At 35.5% G+C, this 22200-nt stretch overlaps 3 protein-coding genes and 1 pseudogene across 4 annotated transcripts; 2 read left to right on the forward strand and 2 right to left on the reverse strand.

The window, feature by feature from the left end:
* Positions 1–6231, reverse strand: LOC114396485 (beta-glucosidase BoGH3B-like). Its single transcript, XM_028358496.1, has 9 exons — positions 5871–6231; positions 5540–5744; positions 4814–4904; positions 3267–3412; positions 2512–2755; positions 2121–2225; positions 1850–2032; positions 942–1143; positions 1–733 (listed from the first exon to the last, which is right to left on the reverse strand). The coding sequence occupies exons 1-9, from the start codon at positions 6067–6069 to the stop codon at positions 240–242; spliced, it is 1869 nt and encodes a 622-aa protein (XP_028214297.1). The 5' UTR covers positions 6070–6231; the 3' UTR covers positions 1–239.
* On the forward strand, positions 6221–8020 carry LOC114396494 (annotated as a pseudogene).
* A 1293-nt stretch (positions 8021–9313) lies between these two features.
* LOC114376587 lies at positions 9314–13200 on the reverse strand. Its single transcript, XM_028334763.1, has 5 exons — positions 12111–13200; positions 11098–11951; positions 10454–10864; positions 9916–10149; positions 9314–9829 (listed from the first exon to the last, which is right to left on the reverse strand). Exons 1-5 carry the CDS (start codon positions 13198–13200, stop codon positions 9314–9316), a joined length of 3105 nt encoding a protein of 1034 aa, XP_028190564.1.
* Positions 13201–15054: 1854 nt separating this feature from the next.
* LOC114396504 (ATP-dependent zinc metalloprotease FTSH 9, chloroplastic-like) lies at positions 15055–21969 on the forward strand. 2 transcript variants are annotated; one of them, XM_028358526.1, is made up of 15 exons: positions 15055–15998; positions 16689–16754; positions 16874–17008; positions 17160–17225; positions 17629–17814; positions 17899–17985; positions 18090–18203; positions 18310–18434; positions 18526–18634; positions 18808–18933; positions 20281–20449; positions 20575–20729; positions 20807–20930; positions 21368–21541; positions 21632–21969. In XM_028358526.1, the coding sequence occupies exons 1-14, from the start codon at positions 15174–15176 to the stop codon at positions 21490–21492; spliced, it is 2412 nt and encodes an 803-aa protein (XP_028214327.1). In that variant the 5' UTR covers positions 15055–15173; the 3' UTR covers positions 21493–21541; positions 21632–21969. The 2 variants fall into 2 exon arrangements, with proteins under 2 accessions (XP_028214327.1, XP_028214320.1); XM_028358519.1 differs by having other exon boundaries at positions 21368–21969.
* The last annotated feature ends 231 nt before the right edge of the window (positions 21970–22200 follow it).

Genomic DNA, 22200 nt, shown 5'->3' on the forward strand with positions numbered 1-22200 from the left:
TGTCCTCTCAGCAACATTATAAGATCTGCTAGGTCAGTCAAGAAGCTTGAAAATATTCAATACATACATTCAATTATGGCCATCCTCAAAGTTCATTAGTTATACAAATTTCAAATAGGGTAACTGACAGTATCATACATGCATGAATGGTACATGGTAGGATAAAAGATTAGTGCCAAGGGATTGTTCACAAACTCCAGATATTGAATCTATGAACAACTCTTTGGATATTCATGTACTTAGTCATGCAAATTCTCTTTATCATATGTTAGTCCATAGCCAAGAGGGAATAAGGGCTCACATGAACTAACTCCAACTGGTTGATCAAGCTGTTCAACTCTTCTGAACCAAGTCATTGGTAGTTGACCTTTGAAGTCATGATCTCCAAATATGACATCTGTGATTCCCTGTGCTTCAGTACCTGGCAACCATGCAGCAACAAGAGCATCTATCTTTTCCAATAGGCACTGTTCTAAGAGCAAAGGTCTTCCAGATATAAGAATCACAAGTGTTGGGATTTTATCAGCAACCAAGTCTATGATTCCAGCTCCATTAAATGGGATTACAAGCTCTGAATTGTCACCCCCACACTCAGCGTAGGGACCTTCTCCGACCACAACTACGGCAAAGGAAACTTCGCTACATTCTATGATGTCTGTTGATGGACACTGCTCATAAATAACTTCTGTTTCATTTCCCACAGCTTCCTTAACAGCATCCAAGATAGTTGTGCCTGAAATTGCAGTAATATAAGGGACCGAGCAACCATCCACAGCCCCAATAATATGACAAAAGAAAAAGCAATTGTATAAAATAAGGAAAATTTCTAAGTAATGGGGTAGAGAATTTATTTCAATATAATCAAAACATGAACTCTTCCAAAATCCGATTGATGAATGAATGAACCTATAGTGTTGGAAAGGAAACAAATACTGGCTTACCGATTGTGATCCGGCCACTAGATCCATACTTGGTACCTGTCCATCCTCCACATTGATACCCAATATCATCAGCATGAGTTCCAGCAACAAGGATTCTCTTAGCATTCCTGTTCAATGGAAGAAAGGGTTTACTAGGATCCTTCCCATTTTTCAACAGAACCAAGGACTTTCGAACCGCTTCATGTGCCAGATCTCTATGTAGCTGTGGGAACAATTATATGGTAAAGCATTGGTTGCACATAAATAACCAGATGATAAAAAAGTATAAAAACTTTGACATTTTGGCAAACAATTTTTATTTTACTTTAAAAAGGAGAAATAGTGATACAAATTCTGATTAATTAGGATTTTTTTTTCTCATGTACAACAGTCTAAGTTGCAACATTTTTGTTTGAGTGATGCTATCCAAGAAGTGGTCTTAATTACTTAAAAAAGAGAATATCACATGCTCTTTGAAATTTGGATACCCCCGTGGCCCCATATTTATATTTGCTTAGAAACAAGGAAGTCTGTTCATGTATACCAAAAAAAGAAAAAGAAAAGGGGAGGTCTGTTCATTTCTTTAGTTCCTAAATTTCTTTCGCACTGTAAGGAAACTATAAAAAGGAAGAAATTCTATGGATGTTTTTTAATAACAAATTTGTTTTTAAAAAGTAATTATGAACTCATTTTGGTTGTCACATGATAGGCACTTTAGTTTAGTATGCAAAACACAAAATAAAGCCAACTAATGGTCATATTCATATATCATATGTATTAATCAAATTATTGTTGAGACACCAAGATGATGGTGAAACTAATTCAGTTTGATCAGACTTGGATGCATGTTAAAATATTCAAACAAGATTATGTGAATGTAGCCTAAAATACTTGAAATAGAAATTCACTGGGAGCTGAATTTTGCATACCTTGCCACCAACTACATCTAGCAAAGATCTGTCAGTTAAAGGAAACTCAAAAAGTTCAGCAGCAAACTTCACTCTCAAAATGCGCTCAACGGCATCATCAATTCTTGCTATTGGTATTTCCCCTGATTGAACTAGAGACATCAACTCTTCAACAAATATTTCATATCTAAAAGGAACCATCACCTGCATATTTTATTGAATATATAAATGAATATAAAATGAAACCAAGCAATCTATGCTATTTTTTTTTATAGGAATTAAAGATCTGTACCATGTCAATTCCAGCATTAATGGCAGTGGAGATGCAATGACGATAATCTGACCCATAAGGTTGGCATAATTCATCAATTCCCTCCCAGTCAGAAATCACAAATCCCTACAGTGGAGCAAATGTCTATACACAATGCTTTATTTGATTTCACAAATCAAAGAAAATGCAAAACAGCTTCAATCATGCTCTGTAGTATCTTATTACACTTCACCCTGAATTATGAAATACAAGTGAAGCTCTCCTCTCTTGAACAAAGACAAAAATATGTAAATGATATAGTATGTATTCTCCTCATATATGACAGAAAATATACCAGAAAATAATAAATGAACATCACTTGCAAGGCAATTTCATTGTTTACAAGGCAAGTTTTAGAAAAAAAGAAATCTACCTTGAAGCCTAGCTTTTCTTTCAAAATTTCATTAAGCAGAAAATGGTGACCATGGAGTTTGTTTCCATTCCAGCTGGAATATGAGACCATGATGGTAGAAACTCCCTTAGCTATGCAGTCCACGTAAGGGGCCATGTGGATCCTCTCCAAATCTTCATATGATAGTATGGTATTACCCTCATTTACACCTTTCTCTGTACCTCCATCTCCAACAAAATGCTTGGCACAGGCAACAACATTGTTCCTGGAGTACCAATTAAATTTATGAAAGTGATATTGATGAAGATATACAGATGCTAACTTAGTACCGAATTTTGAATATGATAGTTAGCCTTTCTATTCACAGAAACAAACAATAGGTGAGCATACAAACTTTAAAGTATGTGACATATTTAATAGTTTGAAATCACCAGTATATCAAATTTTACAGTAGAACTGAGGATGTTAGCATAGAATGTAAAATACATCTTGGAGCAAAATCCTGTTTCTCACCCAAAATAATAAGGGGAGTCAGTGTGAATAAGTTCAAGAGGCACTCACAAGGGTGTTTTTTTTTTTACTAAAGTGAATTCAGAATCTAGGTAGAATGATCTACAAAAGAAATAAAAAAATGATAACAGAAGGAAAAAAAAAAGTGTTGTCCTCCTGCAGGCAACTCTGCTAAGTTGTTATTATATGGCAGTAAACATTTCACAATGTAATATTTTAAACATATCTTATTTTCAATGGAAGTTATACTGGTGGCTTCTGTCTACCTCCCAGCCACAAATGGGTAGCCCCTTGGGTGTCTTTCTGGAGGATTGCCCTGCAAGCCTAAAACAAAAGAAGTCATCTCTCTGACTATTTCAGTGTTTTCGCTGTAACTCTCATAGCATCTTCCCCATCTGGGATCTTTGCATACCTATACATTCACCTATTCAAGTGAGTTGCACATTTCATCTATTTTCTAAGAAGAAAATTTTAGGAGCATAAATTAAAAAAAAAAAAAGAGACACAACATGTATATCTTAATTAGCCAGGAAGTATTTAAGCAATAAAATGTAAGTCTCATCTGTATGCTTTTGTAGAAAGAAGAAACATTAGAGAGAGAACCCTTTTTTGCGAATGTGTTAGTGAGTATCAGTTTGTATATACCTCTATTATTAATTATATTGTATATATAAAAGTAAAGAGATGGTGTAGTACAGCGCAAAATAAGAATATGGCTTTAGGACCATGTTAAGAAGATGTTAGTTAAGCTTGTGAAAGTGATTTATGATCCCTCTTGTAAGATATTTTTAGCTTATTTGAAAATGCTTATCAAAATAAGCAAAAAAGAGCTTATAGGAGGGCCATCAGCTACTTTTACAAGCTTAACAACAAATAAGCTTATTGAGTTAAGCGTTTATGATATAGGCTCTTTGGTGATAAGCTCTTTTTAAATAAGTGTTTCATCAAGTTGTTTATCCAAATGCGCCCATATATACAAAATTCAAGGATTAAGCTGCAATAACATTATAAAAGTAAGGGCCAATACAACGAAGTTATGTAGACCAAAATTTAAATTGAATTACATTACTCCCCAAACCCTACTAGGCGGGAGCCTCACCTTGTGATCACATGTTGAAGGATTTGGTCCTTACTTATAGACGTGAATGTATAATCTGTTCACCTATAATAAATTTTTCAATTTTTGTACTAAAACATTATATTTCTAGCATTCTCTTGAGTCATGTGGTATTGCCTCTATTACACAAGATATAGTAAAAAGTACCAAGCCTTGCTGACCAATGTCAAAATTCTATTAATTGAATGAAATGACTTTTAGCCATTAATGAATTCTGATATGTTTTTTGTTCAATATACATTGAGTACTGTTGTGTTGTCACATACTAGCATTACATTACATTACTTGCATAAATGATCCGCATAGCAAATCAGCTGATAAGGTTATTAGCCAGGTCATGGAAAATGAATTTGAACATCTTTTTATTTGAGTTCCATTTGATCCAGACTGAAATTCAAGTGACTATCTACAAGAAGGTATTAATATTCCAGTTTACAAAATGATGCCTCCACAACTTTCACAGTAGCAATCAAATGAAAAATCTACCACAGAAATTTGATGTTCTGAGTTTCTTTATTTCTTTAGCAAATTAAATTGTGTTGTTTCCTTTCAAGTGAGATTGATCAATTATGCACAACTTAGATGCAAATAAGTGTTAATTGTAAGGGAAATGCCACATAGCAAAACACAGACACAGCTGTAGTTAATGTTAATTTATCAGCATAACTAGTTCAGAAGTTGGTTATGATGCCTTACTGCCACACAAGGAGCAAAAGTATAGTGAATTCCACTTGCTCTGAGTTCAAGTGATGTTGCAGCTCCAATTCTTTGAACTAAATCTTCATCCCTATAAGTACACCATGAATGAAAAATCAAAGCTTGTTTAAGATAAAAGCAAAAGTTGTTTGTCAAAACAAACACAATTTACTTGAGCATAAGGAGCTATCCCTGGTCAAATCAGGAGGTGACTTTTCCATAAAAATCAAGAACATAAGAACTTGAAATTATTTGGTCTTGAACATCTTTTGCTATGACAAAAGGTCTGGATCTGGACAGTTTCATATAAATAGCAAAAATGCACATAACACCTCAAGTTTCAACTCTGGGCAACATTGAAACGTCTCTATAACTACTTGTTCATGATTATATTTTGAAGATTTTTGTTTCAAGAAGGAATCTTTTCTCATGCAAATCCTTAAGTTGGTCTGCCAAAAATGAACATGTCACTATATTGGTCCTTTGAAAGTTGTTGTCACCAAATTATTTACTTAAAAATCTAAAAAGCATCTACTTTTATAGGAACTGTTATGTATGTTTGAAAGAGAAAATAGAAGATCAATTTGAGACTTTACTCTTTTTCTAGCAAATAAAAGTCAATTGGAAAATTCATGGCAGGGGTGAACAGCTAAAATCTCAAAGACGCAAGTCAAATCACAACAAAGTGACCCCGCAAGAAAAAAGTAAAACAAAATGCACACCAACCTGGTAGCTCCTAGGCCAACATTGTGAGGAAATATAGTAGCACCATAGACACTATTATTACCATGAATAGCATCAACCCCATAAATGATTGGTATGGCTAACCGAGACTCAAGTGCCAACTTCTGAAACCCATCCACCATATCAGCCGAATCAGATGACAGTACCTTCTCAAAACGTCCATTGTGTGGAGCACTGAACACACTCCCTTCATTCAAACCAAAAAACACACATAGCCTACCAGAATGAAAGTACTAAATAAAAAGCAAATGAATAGGCTTCAACTAATCAAAACACATTCAACTAATAAAAGCACAACAAATTTTATAAATACCAATGGAGAAGTGTTTGATGGCAGAAGGGGTAGCAACTGAGCGTTCAATTTGTGTCATTTGACCAATCTTTTCATTCAAAGTCATAAGAGAAAGAAGGTGTTTCACACGTGCTTCAATGGATTCCTGAGGATTCATGTAGAGACAATCCATGTATTGTAAATGCAATGTACCTCTCAAACTGCTTCTCTCCTCTGTCATGCAGATTTGACGCCCAAATGGAACCCTATACAAACTAACTTTACTACCTTCAAGACTTCAAGTCAACCAGAGCTTTCTCAGCATTAATTTTTTTAATATGTGAATTTATTCCCTTTCACTTTTTTAGTATCAATAATAATTAATGAGTTAAATATTGTTTTCTGAAAAATAGATTATTTTTATTTTATTATCTAAAATTCATTTTTCTCATCTATGTATCCGACATTTATCTATGTTTCACTTGAACACCTGTCATCGTTTAATCACCAACACATATTACATAATTTTTTATTATTTAAAAAATTCAATTCTCCCCTAACCGCTACGGCACCCGCCGGCCTCCAAGTCCGCCGTCGAGGGCCTGCCGGCGTCACGGGCCATGATTCCTCCACGCCCCCCACGCTGAAGCACTCAGCCACGCTCCTCTCCTCTGGCGACGGCTCACGACCGCCTTGGTCGCTGTGGAGGTCCTGATGGACCGCCTTCAGGAGACCAACAACGCCGCCGTGGTCCTGAAGTGCCTGATTGCCGTCCACCACGGTAGCTTCATCCTCCAGGACCAGCTCTCCGTGTACCCCTCCGCAGGCGGCAGAAACTACCTCAACCTCTCCAACTTCCGACACAACACCGACCCCACATCATGGGAACTCTCGTCCTGGGTCCGATCGTTCGCGCAGCACATCGAGCAGCTCCTATGCACTTCCAGGATCCTGGGATTCTTCCTCAGAACATCGACCGACAGCGAAGACAGGGTGTCGGAGTTTGACTCTGAGTATTGCTAGGTGCACCCAGCATTTTTTTAAAATACTAAAACTGCCCTTGCACTTTTTTCGTATTTGTGATGGATGTGTGAAGGTGGTCCGTAAATTGTGCGGATCAAGTTGATCCGTAAAAGCCTTACAGATCAACTTGCTCTATAAGTCTTTTACGGAAAAATACGGATCAACTTGATCCATAAAAGTCTTACGGATAAACTTGATCCGTAAAAGGCTTACGGATTAAGTTGATCAGTAAAAGGCTTACGAATCAATCAGGTTGATCCATAAGGCTTCTATGGATTAAGTTGATTCGTAAAAGGCTTACGGATCAACTTAAATGGCTTACAGATTAAGAGTATTTTCATCATTTCACCTTAAATGTTAGATACACCAGCAATAATGCTGGTTGCATCAACAATAATGCTGGGTGCATCTAGTAACACCCTTGACTCCTTGGTGGCTCTGATCCAACGGATTTGCAAGAGGCTCGAGCCCAACAACAGGTTAGTGGAGGTGATTGTGAACCTGGCGCGTGAGGATTGGGATGTTGTGCAAGTTGAGGTGCACGTGAGGGAGTGACTGATGTGTTAAGTAATTAAATCTTGATAACATCACACTATCAGAATCACACTATGTACTAACATGAAACATAACAAAATATTGGATACTTAGATAAAAATAAATAAATTTTAAATAATAAACTAAAAATGATATATTTTTTAGATAAAAATATATATTTTAAGTCATAATTAATAAATAATTATCTAAAATTCCACTAAGTTCAGGCTAGTGTAAGAAGATTTGAGTAAGTTGGATGAAGTATTGAGTTATGATCTTGATAGAATTGTACACCAAAATTGTAGAGGAGGAGGAACTCTGGAAGAGTAAGCAGCATCCAACATAAATCACATGAATCAATCACTCCTAAGTAAAAAAGAGATGTTTTATTTAAAGGTTAAATTCCTCTTCTTAGTTTCTAAAATCCATAATTTTGATATTGCTAGATTTTGATTCTCATGTTAGATTATTAATAAATAATTTTAATTAATTGAATTATTAAGTTAATTATAAATCAATCAAAACCATTAATTATTAAAAAATTAAATAAAAAATAATTAATCATAATTTTTCACAACATTATGTTTTTCCTCTTCTTTTCAAACGCTTCTTCTACTTTTACTATTGCACGCAATTCCAACGAGGTTAATAATCTTTTATTAAAAAAATTTAATGATTAATAATTTTTATTTAATTTATAATTAATTTAATATCTCTACTGATCATAAATATTAATTAATAATCTATCAGAAAACTAAAATTACAAATTTATAAAATTAGGGAACCAAATATTACAATTAAAAATCAAAAGAATAAAAAATATGGATTTAAAAAATTAAGAGGATTAAAATTATAATTAAGTCTTTTATTTTTAAACATCAACAGTTTACGGTAAAAGAAATATTTCAATGAAAATTTGGTTTAGCATACAATATAGTAGTATTAAACAATGTAAGAACAAAAAAAGAAGTTAAAGGATTAAACATTTTTTTTATACATAAGGATATAACATTTTTGGTAAAGCATATCTTCTATTTCTTTATTGAAAAATTTGAAATTAATTCTATCATAAACAATAGTTAAGATATGAAATAATATTATACTTAATTGGAATATAATTTAATTAATTGAACATGATACATTAATTTTATAAACTGTTTGACATTATTTTCAATTTCTAATATATCTGCCGGAAACATATAATTTTAGTCCTCTCAACTATCTTGGATCCCTCTCAATTTTGAACCTAAAATATAGAGCTAAAGAAAAAAAAATATATTTCCTCCCTTCATCAATGCTTAAATGCTTAAATATGTTTTAAGTTCTTAATAAATAATCAATTTTTTAATTTTAGGTCCTAATCAGTTTTTAGCCAAGAAAGAAATGAATAAACCTTCGGAGACAGACAGAATGATGATGGCAATTTGAGTTTTGATATATAACATGGGGTATAAGAGATACAAGGGACCTTCTATGTGTCTTACTTTGTACATTGTGTACATAATAGCGTATGTGCAGTGTGACTAATATAATAATATTATGAACATCTACGGAACCATGGACCGCATCCATGCACTAAAAAGTAAAAATTGGTTAGTCTATATGCAGTTCTATGTTAATCTTCTCATTATGGCAAGTTCAAACTCCATATCAATAACTAATGGAGCTTCACTTTCTTTAGTCAAACCAATTTTTCAGGTGTGCAAGACCAATAACACTTGCCAAGGTGCACCATTTCAGAATCCTCTACCAGGCCCTCATTTGCTTCTTTTTCAAGTAATCATTGGTTCAGTGACCCTTGGTTGGCAAGTCCTCATTGCCATCACCACAACTTGCTTGTTCAACAAATTATGTTGACTATCATGTTGGAAAATCCTACTTCTTTTGAGGTACCAATTGGTTTATATGGCTTTGGTGCACCAACATACTCAAGTTGGAGTCCTTTCTTCAGGATATTTCATGTGTGCTATCTGATCAGTTTCTCCTGCAGGTTCAGACATAGCCATAGTTTCGTTCTCGTTCAATTCCTGGTCAGTGGCTTCATTCTTGTTTATCTTGTCACATTCTCCTTCTTTGTCTTCAGAATTGGTCGCCTGAGTGGTAATTGGAAGTGGAGAGTCTTCAGAGGCACCACCTTTATCCAAGTTTTCCTTCTCCATATGATCTTCAACCACCTGCTTTGATTCACTGTGCAAATAATTCACTTCTTCTGAACTATGCTTTGGCTTGTCTGTTTCTCTCAACTTGTCACTATCTTCTATGGATAAGCATGATGAGACTATGGCTTCATTCTCATTCAAGTCACTGCGATTTCTTTCAAAATCTTCATCAGAACTTGTGTCTGTGGTTGCCTCTTGTCTCACTGATGCTTGAGAATTTTCTTCATCCTCTTCCTCTCCTGGACTTTCTAAGGATGATTCTAGTATTAGAGAAATCAACGGCACCTGTTCAGTTTCACAAGAAAGAGTTACACTGTATGTGTACTGACTAATATACTAAAATATATAAAGTTCAAAGGTTCAAATTTTACATTGCCATCAAATCTTTCTCTTGATTCCTCACTTATATCCACTGAAGCCATCATCTCTGCTTGTCTACGGGGTTCTTTTGAAGCATCTGGTATAATTAGGGGAGCAAGTTTGTATCCAATGTACTCATCATTCTTGAACTTATTTTCATCTTCCTTGTTAAAAATCTCTGCATCATTCATCTTGCTAGACATATTTGATTCTTGAATGGAATTCTCCAGTGGACAAGTCTGTTCCTAATCAATGTCACAAATAGCATGCTAGTTAATACTTGAAGCTCTCCAATTTAAAGGAAAACCAAGTTACATGCATGTTCAAATGATGATTTGATTTGTTTATGTGCAAAATATATAAACGTTTAAAAGATTTGAGGTAAAACAATCATATAAAACCTTGACTTTATGGCCTGATGAAATTGTACCAAAGCTTTTAGGCACAACACCACCATGTCCCCCCACTTATATTAAAGCTGTGATATGTCAATGACTAATAATTTTTTAAATAGATGAAAAGGAAATAACAAATTTCTACAACCCACACCTGAGGATGACTCAAGTCACTGTAATGTGATTCAACATTTGGATCATCCATGGAAGGCGGAATATTTTGAGGGATGGAGTCAGGTGGACCTTCACCATTTAATGTTTCTTGTGACACATCCTGCATGTTAGATTGCAGAACATCTTGGTGCGTCTCTTGATTGAAAGCTGAAGAGGGAACTTGGTCAGCTATGGTCTTCTGTGTTATTGACAATACAGGCCTTGGTGAGGATGATGAACTTGAGTTGATTGAGACTTCATCAGTTACTTCTGGTTGCATAACTGAATCTGATGCACCAGGTTCTTCATTTCCTCTTGGGTTATGTGTGTTATCTTGCTCAGAGGCTGCTGAGTTTTTCCAATCATTGATAACTTGTTCCTTACTTGAATTCTCTGTGAGGTCGAACCATTCCTGTTAAACAACATTTTTTTTTAAAAATGAGTCAAATGACAAGCAAAAAAAGGAACTCTTGCCCCACTTATTACTTATCATGGAAGTTTGCAAGTCAAATAAGTAATATATGTTCATTGTTTGGAACAACCAATATCAATGATTTTTTTATCAGCAAATGTTAATTGTTTGAATGTTAGTTTTTGTTAGAAAAGGGAATCGAACCAATATAATTGATTACCAAATTCACTCACCCCTGGTTTTTTTGAATGCCTATCATGAGGTAAATGACTATCACGTGTATCCATCAACCGCATCAATCGCTTCCAACGCGCTGACACAACCGATGAATGAGAATTTTGGGGTGCACCAAAATCTTTCATATTACCAAAGATGTTATTATTATTATGCTCACTGTTCATTGCATAAGTTGGAGTATCATCAGGCATGTCAGATCTTGAGGACATAGAGCTCACATCAGCTGCATTTTCTTCATCTATGTTTTGCATAGAAAGGGGTGAAGAAATGTCCCTCCAGCTGTTTAATTCTGAAATATCTTGCTCGCTTACTCTACGTACTTCTCTCAAATGGAGTGATGCTCCCCACATATCTTCACTGCCAGAAGTAACATCTTTGTCAATGTCTCCATCATATATCATGGATTCTCCATCTGTAGTGTTCTCATGGTTCTCATCAACTGTCAGTGTTGGTGAACCAACTTCAGAAACCTCCACATGTATGGCAGAAGCTAAGGAGCGTGAAGGGGTGTGACTGATTCGGCAACCAGTGAAGGACATAGTTTCCTTGTTAGGTGAAAGAGATTCATACAGAGAATCATTTATTTTAGTAGCACTATTTCTTGATATTGGTAAATTGAGGTCCTCCTCTTGAGGCTTAGGAACTCTTGCATGGTATGACATGGACTTTGTTGCTTGAGCATTGTCCACTTCCTTACCTGTGTTGCCAGCCATTTTGTCATTTTTGCATTTACCATTCTCTTCATGTGTTTTTTCCTCTACTTCACTTGATGGAATAGAAGTTTGTAATTCTCTTTCACTGGCTTCTTTGGATAATAATAATTGTTCAAGCTTGTCATGATTTCCTCTACCTGCATGAATGAGCAAGATACATTCGATTTCATCATCAAGTTTTACTTCAATTTCCTCTTGTGTTGCTTTTTCCATTAACTCAAAAAGGAGAGAAAAGAAGAAGAAGAAAAAGGATATTGAGGAGAGAAGAGAAAGTGATTATCAATATTCAATATTACCTTGAAGCCTTCTGACTCTTGGGTGTGCCAACCTGTGCCCTCTTGCTTCAAGGTCTTCTTGTCTAGGTTCTATTAACAAACCTTTCAATTCTTGATCAAAATTGTCCCCAGTGAGAACGGGTTTCTCCTCAAAAGGATCATAGGGAATATCAAATGGGCTTCTCAAAGCAGTTGGGGCAGAACCAGGCATTTTTATGCCATCAAACTCCCTTGGAGAATCAAAAGGGTTGAGTCTTGAAACAAATAGTGGAGCAATTTGGCTTGGAGTAACTGATTTCATATCAATTAGACCTTTCTCAATCTGCAACTTCAATTGTTTCATTGCTCTTCTTCTAGCTATAAGACTCTCCAACCTTTTGTGTCTCTCCAACTCACATGTCCCTAGAACCATTTTATTTTTCTGTTCATCCTCTGTCAATTCACCTTTGTTGCCACCCTCTTGAGCTTTTTTCTCATCCTCTTTGATTTCTGTATTTTTCTTTAGACCATCAAAACTAGCACCATGAGCCTCCAGGTCCAGCATTGAAGGTTCAGCAAACAAAACTTTCTTTATAGGAGCCTCCAAAGAACCAATCTCTTCCTTGTAAAATTTAGTCCTTCCATTCTCTTTGTTGTTTTTTGTGAATTCATTGCAGAACACCGACGATAAATCCTTGGCTTTTATTTCTAAACCACCATACACATCCAATTTCTTCCCAGTGAAGTTTCTTCTTCTACTTGTTGCATTGTGTGATGGACACTTATAAAGCAAACCACGCCTCTCGTTCCTGAGCAACTCTGGTAAAATTTTTGGTTCATTGCTTTTCTCCTCATTGTTGACACTTTTAATGAGGTTTTGCTCAGAACTCCAAAAGATTCTAACAAAAATGGCAGTGCACACGAAAAATGGGGACAAGAAGACCAACAAGTTGTAAATAAAAGAAAGAAATATGTACAAAATGAAGAAGACTAACAAAGCACCCGAAACAAATGGATGCCTTTGCATGGAAGTGTAGCTAATCTCAAATGAAACATGAAGAACTCTTAATAAACGAAGTAGAATGTCCCTTGCCTTCAAACCCTTTTTTGTTTCCATCAAAGTAGGTTCCATTCTCAAACTATAATGCTTTTCAAGGTTTTAGTTATTGCATGCATGCATTTGTCACAACCCCACAATGGAAAACTCATACAAGGGACATTTTAGCCATTACCACTTCAAAACAAGTCATTGTTTTTATAATCATCATAGTAATAATCAAATGGGGGTTGACTTGTATATGTTACAAACCCCCCCTTGAAGAAAAAATTAAAGAAAATGTAAATGTAACTCTGGTGTTCTAGCTGAACAAGGTTAAAGATCAATGATGGGGAATGGAAATATTGATGTGATTTTTTCACTTTCAGTCCATAGAAATCATCCAGAAAATCGAAAAACTAAAGAAAGATAACAGACAGAAAATAGGTAAAATGGCTCATAAATTATGGTCAGCAGTGAAAAGTTATTTGATATACACCCTAACAAATGGTCAGCCGTTGAAAGTATAACAATTTTTCTTTTTTTTTTCTTTTTAAGGATATTTTTCCTTTGGTTGAGAATTTTATAGGACCCTCTAATTTAGGAGTTTTAGTGTGGGTGTTTCTTATCCATTTGGATAACCGCAAAAAAGGGACAGAAGGAATAAAATTTACGACGAAACAGTTTCAGTGCATAGTGTGGTAGTCTTCAACTGCATATAGTGTAGTAATGCACAATACACTCTTAACATAGTAATGAAGTACTTATAAAATTACGATAAATTAATAGAGAATTTAATATTTCTTAAAGAGATAACATTTCTTAAAGAGAGTTTGATGGAATGAGGAGAGACGAGTTCCTGATAAAGAGAAGCAAAATTAAAGGCAGCAAGGAGTAACTGAGTTTCGGAAACTTGAAAAAGTGAGTTTTTGGAATGTAAAAAAAGGAGAAAAATAGTTGAATTCTAGAATTACCTTTGGGATACTTTTATCTAAATTTTCAAATACATAAATTTTTGTACTTATTTCCTTAATTTTATTAGAAACATTAATAACAATAAAATATAAAGGTTACTCATACAGTATATAGGTTAAAATATTGGAACATATAAGGATTTTATAAACAAAATTAAAAATGAGAAAGACTGTTTTTTTGTTGAATAAATGAGAGACTGTGATAAAAAAAAACTATAAAAAATGTCAACGAGAATTTTCAGAACATTAACTAAAAAATTAAAATTAAATAATTTTTTTTCTTAAAAAAACATTTAAGGAAGTAAATAACATAACATTTACTGTTTTAAAGTATTACTTATATTTTTTAATGAAAAATATTTATTAATTCATTACTTAATATTCTTAAAACATTACTACAATATCTTTTTTTTAAAAAAAAAATATTTTTTTCGTTGTTAAAGTATTTTTATTTTTCAAAGCATTATTTATTGATAAAACTTTATTAAGAATGAAAAATAAAATAAACATTTGTTACAAAGATAAAAATATAAAAAAAACGCCAGATTGAAAAAAAGAAATTAAGCCTAAAAAACATGACTATCATTTTACACTGATGATTATTTTGTGGCCCTCACCACCAAATCCGAATCTTGTGTTGCCGAATAGCACACGTCAACGCCACATAATCTTCCTCTGGTTCTCGCCTACTTAATCTTACCCTACACGTGCCAGTCTCACAACCCATCAAAACATACTCCCTGCACCTCCCCGCACGGAATCCCTCCCCCACACACAACCATCACCACAAACTAACCAGACAATAAAATCATCCGAAACCGAAACCAATTTTTAATTTTTTTAAAAAAAACCAACACAGCAATCTGGACCGTTGAGATCTTCAACCCATCCTCAATCCAACGGCCACCACGTCCTGTCGGATCACCTTGTCTCTTTCCCACTCCCTCTTCCTTCTCCCGCTACTCATCATCATCATCAGAACCCAGAAAATATTATATTATCTACACACCCATATAAATTAATGCACGAAAACACGAACAGGATATTCAAAGTTTCGATTTTCACGTCGCGGGTATCTCTATTTCTCTCTCCACCATGTCGGCGTTGGAGTATCTCTACCTCTCTCCATTAACGTACAACAAAATCTACCTCAATTCGCATGCCTGGCGCAGACCCTCGCCGCTGCTGCGGCAAAACGCGTGTCGTTTCGTTCCCAATTCGGCGGTGGTTAGGGTTCCGGGGGGTGTATGGAGGGATACTTCCGGGAGGGTGGATTTGTGGAGGCTGAGGAGGGTCCAAGGCGGCAGCGGCGCCACCAGGGCGAGCAGCGGCCAGGAGGGGGATTCCGGCGAGAAGAGCGGCGAGGGTCAGGGGGTCACCGATAAGGGCTCGACCGGGTCCGGTTCGAACCGGAGGAGGGAGAAGCAAGATAAAGGGTGGTGGTGGTTCGGTTCGAAGAGTGGGAAGTGGCGGTGGCAACCCATTGTTCAAGCTCAAGAGGTTGGGGTGTTGCTTTTGCAATTAGGGATTGTTGTTTTCGTGATGCGGTTGCTGAGGCCCGGGATTCCCTTACCTGGCTCCGAACCGAGGGCTGCGACGTCGTTTGTGAGTGTGCCTTATAGCGAGTTCTTGAGTAAGATTAATGGGGATCAGGTGCAGAAGGTGGAGGTTGATGGGGTCCACATCATGTTCAAGTTGAAATCTGACGTGGAGACTTCTGAAGTTGCTGCTTCTGCTTCTGCTGCTACTTCTTCTTTGGAGTCAGAGTCGTTGGTTAAGAGTGTTGCTCCCACCAAGAAGATTGTTTACACTACCACTAGGCCTAGTGATATAAGGACGCCTTATGAGAAGATGCTGGAAAATGAGGTGGAGTTTGGGTCCCCGGATAAGAGGTCTGGTGGATTCTTCAACTCTGCTTTGGTGAGTATTTAGAATGTGGTTTCCACTTTCCACACTTAGAATGCTTCTAGATCCATTTTATTGTACTTTTTTTAAGAGTTGAATTGTCATTTGCTGACACCATAACTGTCAACCGATAAGACATTATGATTGGTATGACTTTCAAGCTAATTATTATTATTATAAAAGTCAACTAATTTACCACACGTGGTGATGTGTGACTAGATGACAGGGTAAAACTGTTTTACAAGGTCAATACAATTTGGTAAACTACAATAATTAGATATAAGTTGTAGCCTTTTGTGGTGTTTATTAACGGACTAATGGATAGTGATCAAATTCGGTGTAACTTATCCGTGACTAGTATAGTTGATAAAATTATCAAGCTCAAGAAAATATAATTTACATGGTTTATTTCTAACTAGAAACTATAGATTCTGTAGCATGAGAATTTGAAATGATAGCTTTTTAAGAACTGATTACTTCAAGCGATTAATAGAAGATAATCTTTATATTAGCTTCATGAGGTAAATCTTCTTAGAGTATAACAAAAGACTTTCACACTTGTTAAATATGGCATGTTTTAGATTATAATGTATCAGTAGTTAAGACATTCAATTTCCCATTTCATTCATTATAAATTTGCTTGTTTATCGTGGTTGACACAATATATCATGTAACATGCTGTTGACTTCATTCTCATATTTGCAGATAGCCTTGTTTTATTGTGCTCTGCTTGCCGGGCTTCTCCATCGATTCCCTGTTAGTTTTTCTCAGGTGAGTTTGATTTCCTTCCCCCTCTCAATTTCAATTTTCTTAGGCCTTCTTATCCAACTGCTTATGTTGTCTACACATTTTAAAACAGTGTTTTTTGAGAAATTGAATGCTATGTGCAGCATACTGCTGGTCAAATTAGGAATCGTAAATCAGGAACTTCTGCTGGCACAAAGTCATCTGAACAAGGTGAATCAATCACATTCGCTGATGTCGCTGGTGTTGACGAGGCTAAGGAGGAGCTGGAAGAGATTGTGGTAGGCTGGACTTTCTTCAGCTCATATTCAGCACTTACAACCTTTAGGGCATATACAAGGCTTTCTATTTATGACAGGCCTTTTATTTTCATTTTGAATTTTTTTTTTATATATAGACAGGTAGTTTTTAATGCTGATGTTCACTTGCCAGGAATTTCTTCGCAATCCAGACAGATATGTACGACTAGGAGCTCGGCCTCCCCGAGGTGTTCTCTTGGTGAGTCATAGCCAGAGATATCTGATAAGTAATACACAATGGTCTTATGATCCCATGATGAAAGCACATGGTGGTCGGCCAGCAAATACTTTGTAGTTGAGGATATTTGCTTGGAGAAGGGACCAAATATGAGAAATGTCTTTTGGGAATATTTTTGGCTAAAATCCAGCAAAGTTTTCTACTTATTACATGATCTATGCTTTCTGTTATTTTCATAATCATTACCTTGCAAAAGATGAGATCACTATTGTCTTTGATTGAACTGGTGGTTCTAGGAATTAATTCTTCAATAATTTTCACTTACTCATCGTATGTGGATTATTTATAGCCAAGTTACTTTTTCATATTATTATTGTTTTAATTTGAAACGTAGGTAGTAAATATCCACTGTTTTATCTTACAGGTGGGTCTTCCTGGGACAGGTAAGACTTTACTGGCAAAGGCTGTGGCAGGGGAAGCTGATGTGCCATTTATAAGTTGTTCTGCTAGTGAGTTTGTAGAGTTATATGTTGGTATGGGTGCTTCCCGTGTGAGAGATCTCTTTGCAAGGGCAAAGAAAGAAGCACCATCCATAATATTTATTGATGAGGTAAGAATGTGTATTCTTTTATTATGTAAGATGTTTGATTTAATATTGACTATTCAACCAAGTAAACTTTCCTTTGATATGCAGATAGATGCTGTGGCTAAAAGTCGTGATGGTAAATTTCGCATTGTCAGCAATGATGAACGGGAACAAACCTTGAACCAGCTGCTCACTGTTAGCATTTTTCCATGTTCATTTTCTTGGTATTTTATTTTGGGGGGACTGGGGGAGGGGGGGTTGTGTCACAATGAGTCTAACGTCTTAAAACTGCATTGCAGGAGATGGATGGTTTTGACAGCAGTTCTGCTGTCATTGTTCTTGGAGCAACTAATCGTGCAGATGTCTTAGACCCTGCACTCCGAAGACCAGGGAGATTTGATCGAGTTGTTATGGTCTGGATTCTATATTAAATGCATTGTCTCCTTTGGTTTTTGTACTTATTTCAAAAAGACCTTGACTTTGCATATTCTTAGCAAAAATTTCTCATTTTCTATTTAGGTGGAAACACCTGATAGGATTGGAAGAGAAGCTATCCTTAAAGTTCATGTTTCCAAGAAAGAACTTCCTTTAGCTAAGGATGTTGACCTTGGCAACATTGCTTGTATGACCACTGGTTTCACTGGGTAATTATTCTGTTTCCTCCATACTTCTTTTTATCCTTTAAATATTGAGAAGAATGAAATTTGATCTGACACATGGTACACATCATTGAAGAGCGGATCTTGCAAACCTAGTAAATGAAGCTGCATTATTGGCGGGAAGACAAAACAAAATTGTTGTGGAGAAAAATGATTTCATTCAAGCTGTTGAAAGATCAATAGCAGTAAGTTACAGTGTCTCTTGAAATGCCGGTGGATGCACATTTTCACTTTCTAGCTGCAGTCTGGCTGGATTTTGATGCGTCAATCACAAATGTTAAATTGAAAATTTTAGTTTTGTAAATTTGAGTGTAGTTTATTTATTCTTGGATAAAATGGACCAAGTTACTTGTTTCAGGGAATAGAAAAGAAGACTGCCAAGTTGAAAGGAAGTGAGAAGGCTGTAGTTGCACGGCATGAAGCTGGTCATGCTGTAGTAGGTACTGCAGTTGCAAACCTTCTTCCTGGACAGCCACGTGTTGAGGTAAACCATGGAGAATGCTCTATTCTTGGCCTTTTAAATATGTCAATGCCATTGCAGATATGCAGATGATGCTTGTACCACATACTTGCCTGCTTGAATTTTTGGAATTGTCACACTATTGAAACTATAATTATTCTCAAATACTCTGATTGATGATTTCTAGTTCATACAGGGGTTATCAGATTCCTAGTTTAATGACTTGTGACCTAAATTTGCTTAATTTCAGTTTTTTATTATAGGTGTGGATTTTGGGAAATCTTATTTTAAAATTCATTTATCTTGTTTTATGGTGGGAAATTAAAGAAAAGTATAAATCTGTTATGTGTGATATTCAGCAATCATAAAACAAGTGATAAATCAAATGTTCTGTTTCATTTTGTAAATACACTAGTGTTTTATGGGTGTGCCTCTTGGCACTCCCATTAGTCCCACTGCTCTAGGAAAAAATTATCCTCAAAATACTCTTCATTGAATACTTGTTCCTCATTTCTTGTCTAACTAGAAATTCTTATATTTATGTTGATTCCTTATTATTAAAAATAATGATTTGTTAATTTAAAAACCGTTTTAATGTTTTTAATGTGGATATTCAGAAATCATAAAACAAGTGATAAATCAAATGTTCTGTTTCATTTTGTAAATACACTAGTGTTTTATGGGTGTGCCTCTTGGCACTCCCATTAGTCCCACTGCTCTAAGAAAAAATTATCCTCAAAATACTCTTCATTGAATACTTGTTCCTCATGTCTAACTAGTAATTCTTATATTTATGTTGATTCCTTATTATTGAAAATAATGATTTGTTAATTTAAAAACCGTTTTAATGTGTTTAAACTCCTAATTACCCTCACTTATGTGATATTTCTTCTCTCTTCATTTTTGTTTTATTACTTTTACTATATAAGACACTAAATTCAGGTTCTCAATAACAAAAACTGAAGAATAAAATATATTCATTCATGAAGGATAAGTTGAAGTCTCCCTCCACAAGATTTCTTTAAAGAATATACTTATTGCATACACTTTTGAAGTGTGGTTCTATTGGTAGATGACAAAATTAAAATTGCATTAATTTGAAGTTTTAATAAAGAAAAGTTGGAAAATCATACTGGTTAGGTAATTGGATTTTTAGTTATCTAGACAAGCAAACTATTGATAACATGATCAACAATTGTACTTACTAGTGGAATGGACCTAATCTGCCCTCATTTTCTTTTGAAATGAATATTTGCAAAGTATCTCTGGAATTGGAGCCTACTTGTGTATTGAAAATCATTAAGTTTCTTATTTGTTTATTAAGAAAATCTATAAGGATATTCATGCCTTACTCTCTTGGTATGTTATCAGAAACTAAGCATATTGCCTAGGTCAGGAGGGGCTTTGGGATTTACTTACACTCCTCCAACAAATGAGGACAGATACTTGCTTTTCATTGATGAGTTGCGTGGCCGCCTGGTTACCCTACTTGGAGGACGTGCTGCCGAAGAAGTTGTTTATTCTGGTCGAGTGTCAACAGGTGCACTTGATTTTTTATTCTTTTTTGCTCAGCAAAAGGCAAATGTATTGATAGGTGTATAAGGGATACCCAACCATATACACAAGTATGGAATAAAGAAAATGAAACTTATACATCTTCTACAGGTGCACTTGATGACATACGGCGAGCAACTGATATGGCATACAAAGCTATAGCTGAATATGGTCTTAATCAGACAATAGGCCCTGTGTCAATTTCCACCCTTTCTAATGGTGGAATAGACGAGTCTGGTGGATCAGCTCCTTGGGGAAGGGATCAGGTCCTCTATTTCATTATCTTATTTCTTCTTCCTATTCAATATTTTACTGTATGCTGATTTTAATCTGAACACAACAGGGACACCTTGTTGATCTAGTTCAAAGAGAGGTGAAAGCATTGCTGCAGTCTGCACTGGAAGTATCACTTTCTATTGTGCGGGCAAATCCTACTGTTTTGGAGGGTCTTGGTGCTCATTTAGAAGGTAACTGTACGTGCTGTATTTTTATATTTGGTGATTGGTGGAATGTTTGCGTTGATTGCCAAAAAATTAATAATGAATACTTAAATTTTTTTTAAAACTTTATTAAATGGTTAGTGTCTATGTTTAGGGATAAGGCTTAACTATAAAATAGAAGGTCTTATATGTAGTATATCATACTTGTATACTGTTTTATGCCACCAATTGAAATTGCATCATGGGTGAATTAGATTTCAGATTTTGGTTTTGAACTTTTACACAAGTCTGAATGTTGCACTTAAATATAATATAATGATCATGGGAAGGGATAGGTCAAATGGGGATTCTCAGCATCTTGTGCTTCTGCCAACTATGTATAGACTATAGAATATAGATACAAATGACTTTGAACCATTGTGTTTTTGCTAAGCCATGGTGTTCTAATAGTGCTTATTCTTCAGAAAAAGAGAAAGTAGAGGGTGAAGAGCTACAGAAGTGGTTAAGATTGGTAGTTGCACCAGCAGAGCTTGCAATCTTCATAGACGGCAAGCAAGGGTCTCTCCTCCCATTGCAGACAGGTTCCTAAACAGTTGAGGGTCGTCTATTTATGCTGCCAATGTTGAGTGAAACTTAAGGTATGATTTTGACGTTGGTGGGCTAAAGCCAGTGCAGATATATCTCAAACTGAATTAGCTCACCCTTACAACCTTGTATATTCCTGTAAGGTGGATTTTGGCATCATTTTTAACACGTAGCCAGCCTCTTATTTAACTCAAAATTCACTCATCCAAAGCCACGGGAGAAAGAAAGATAAAGAAAAATACATAGTAGTGCCTCTCACCAACTACATATATATACTGGTAATCGAATTTGTTGTATATTGGCTATTATTTCAGTCATGATGTGGCTGTTTGCAAATGTAATTTGGTATATAGTTGTATACATTAACGATTCTGTGAAATGTACACGGCTCTGCTATATGTTACACCAAAATGTCTTATCCAAATTGTAAGTAACCTGATTAGTAATGAAGTTAGTTTACAAATTCTCCCCATCAAACAAAGCATGGCCATTCAACAACTGTATTTTTGTAGTCAGAGTAAAAAAAAATGGAATGGGAGCTACTGTGTTAGAACAGAAAAAACTTAAGAAATGACCACGTATTTTTGTTGAATGTGCACCATCATCTTTGGCTTCTTTCAGAACTCATGTAAACAGCTACAAGGTGTAGAGTATTTCTAGTCATTTGTCCTGGTGTGAATGATTGAAAGGAATTTCTGTGTCCATATAACAG

The sequence above is a fragment of the Glycine soja genome, chromosome 2 (assembly GCF_004193775.1).
Source record: "Glycine soja cultivar W05 chromosome 2, ASM419377v2, whole genome shotgun sequence".
Taxonomy (NCBI): domain Eukaryota; kingdom Viridiplantae; phylum Streptophyta; class Magnoliopsida; order Fabales; family Fabaceae; genus Glycine; species Glycine soja.

Coding starts and splice junctions, on each gene's coding strand:
- LOC114396485 (XM_028358496.1), bottom strand. CDS start 6,069: ATGACAGAGGAGAGAAGCAGTTTGAGAGGTACATTGCATTTACAATAC. Junction 2,226..2,511: donor AAGAAAAGCTAGGCTTCAAG/GTAGATTTCTTT, acceptor GCTCCACTGTAG/GGATTTGTGATTTCTGACTG. Junction 2,033..2,120: donor TTAATGCTGGAATTGACATG/GTACAGATCTTT, acceptor TAAAATATGCAG/GTGATGGTTCCTTTTAGATA.
- LOC114396504 (XM_028358519.1), top strand. CDS start 15,174: ATGTCGGCGTTGGAGTATCTCTACCTCTCTCCATTAACGTACAACAAA. Junction 18,435..18,525: donor ATGACCACTGGTTTCACTGG/GTAATTATTCTG, acceptor ACATCATTGAAG/AGCGGATCTTGCAAACCTAG. Junction 20,730..20,806: donor CTCCTTGGGGAAGGGATCAG/GTCCTCTATTTC, acceptor TGAACACAACAG/GGACACCTTGTTGATCTAGT.
- LOC114376587 (XM_028334763.1), bottom strand. CDS start 13,200: ATGGAACCTACTTTGATGGAAACAAAAAAGGGTTTGAAGGCAAGGGAC. Junction 11,952..12,110: donor AAGAGTCAGAAGGCTTCAAG/GTAATATTGAAT, acceptor TCATTCATGCAG/GTAGAGGAAATCATGACAAG. Junction 9,830..9,915: donor GAGAAAGATTTGATGGCAAT/GTAAAATTTGAA, acceptor GAAACTGAACAG/GTGCCGTTGATTTCTCTAAT.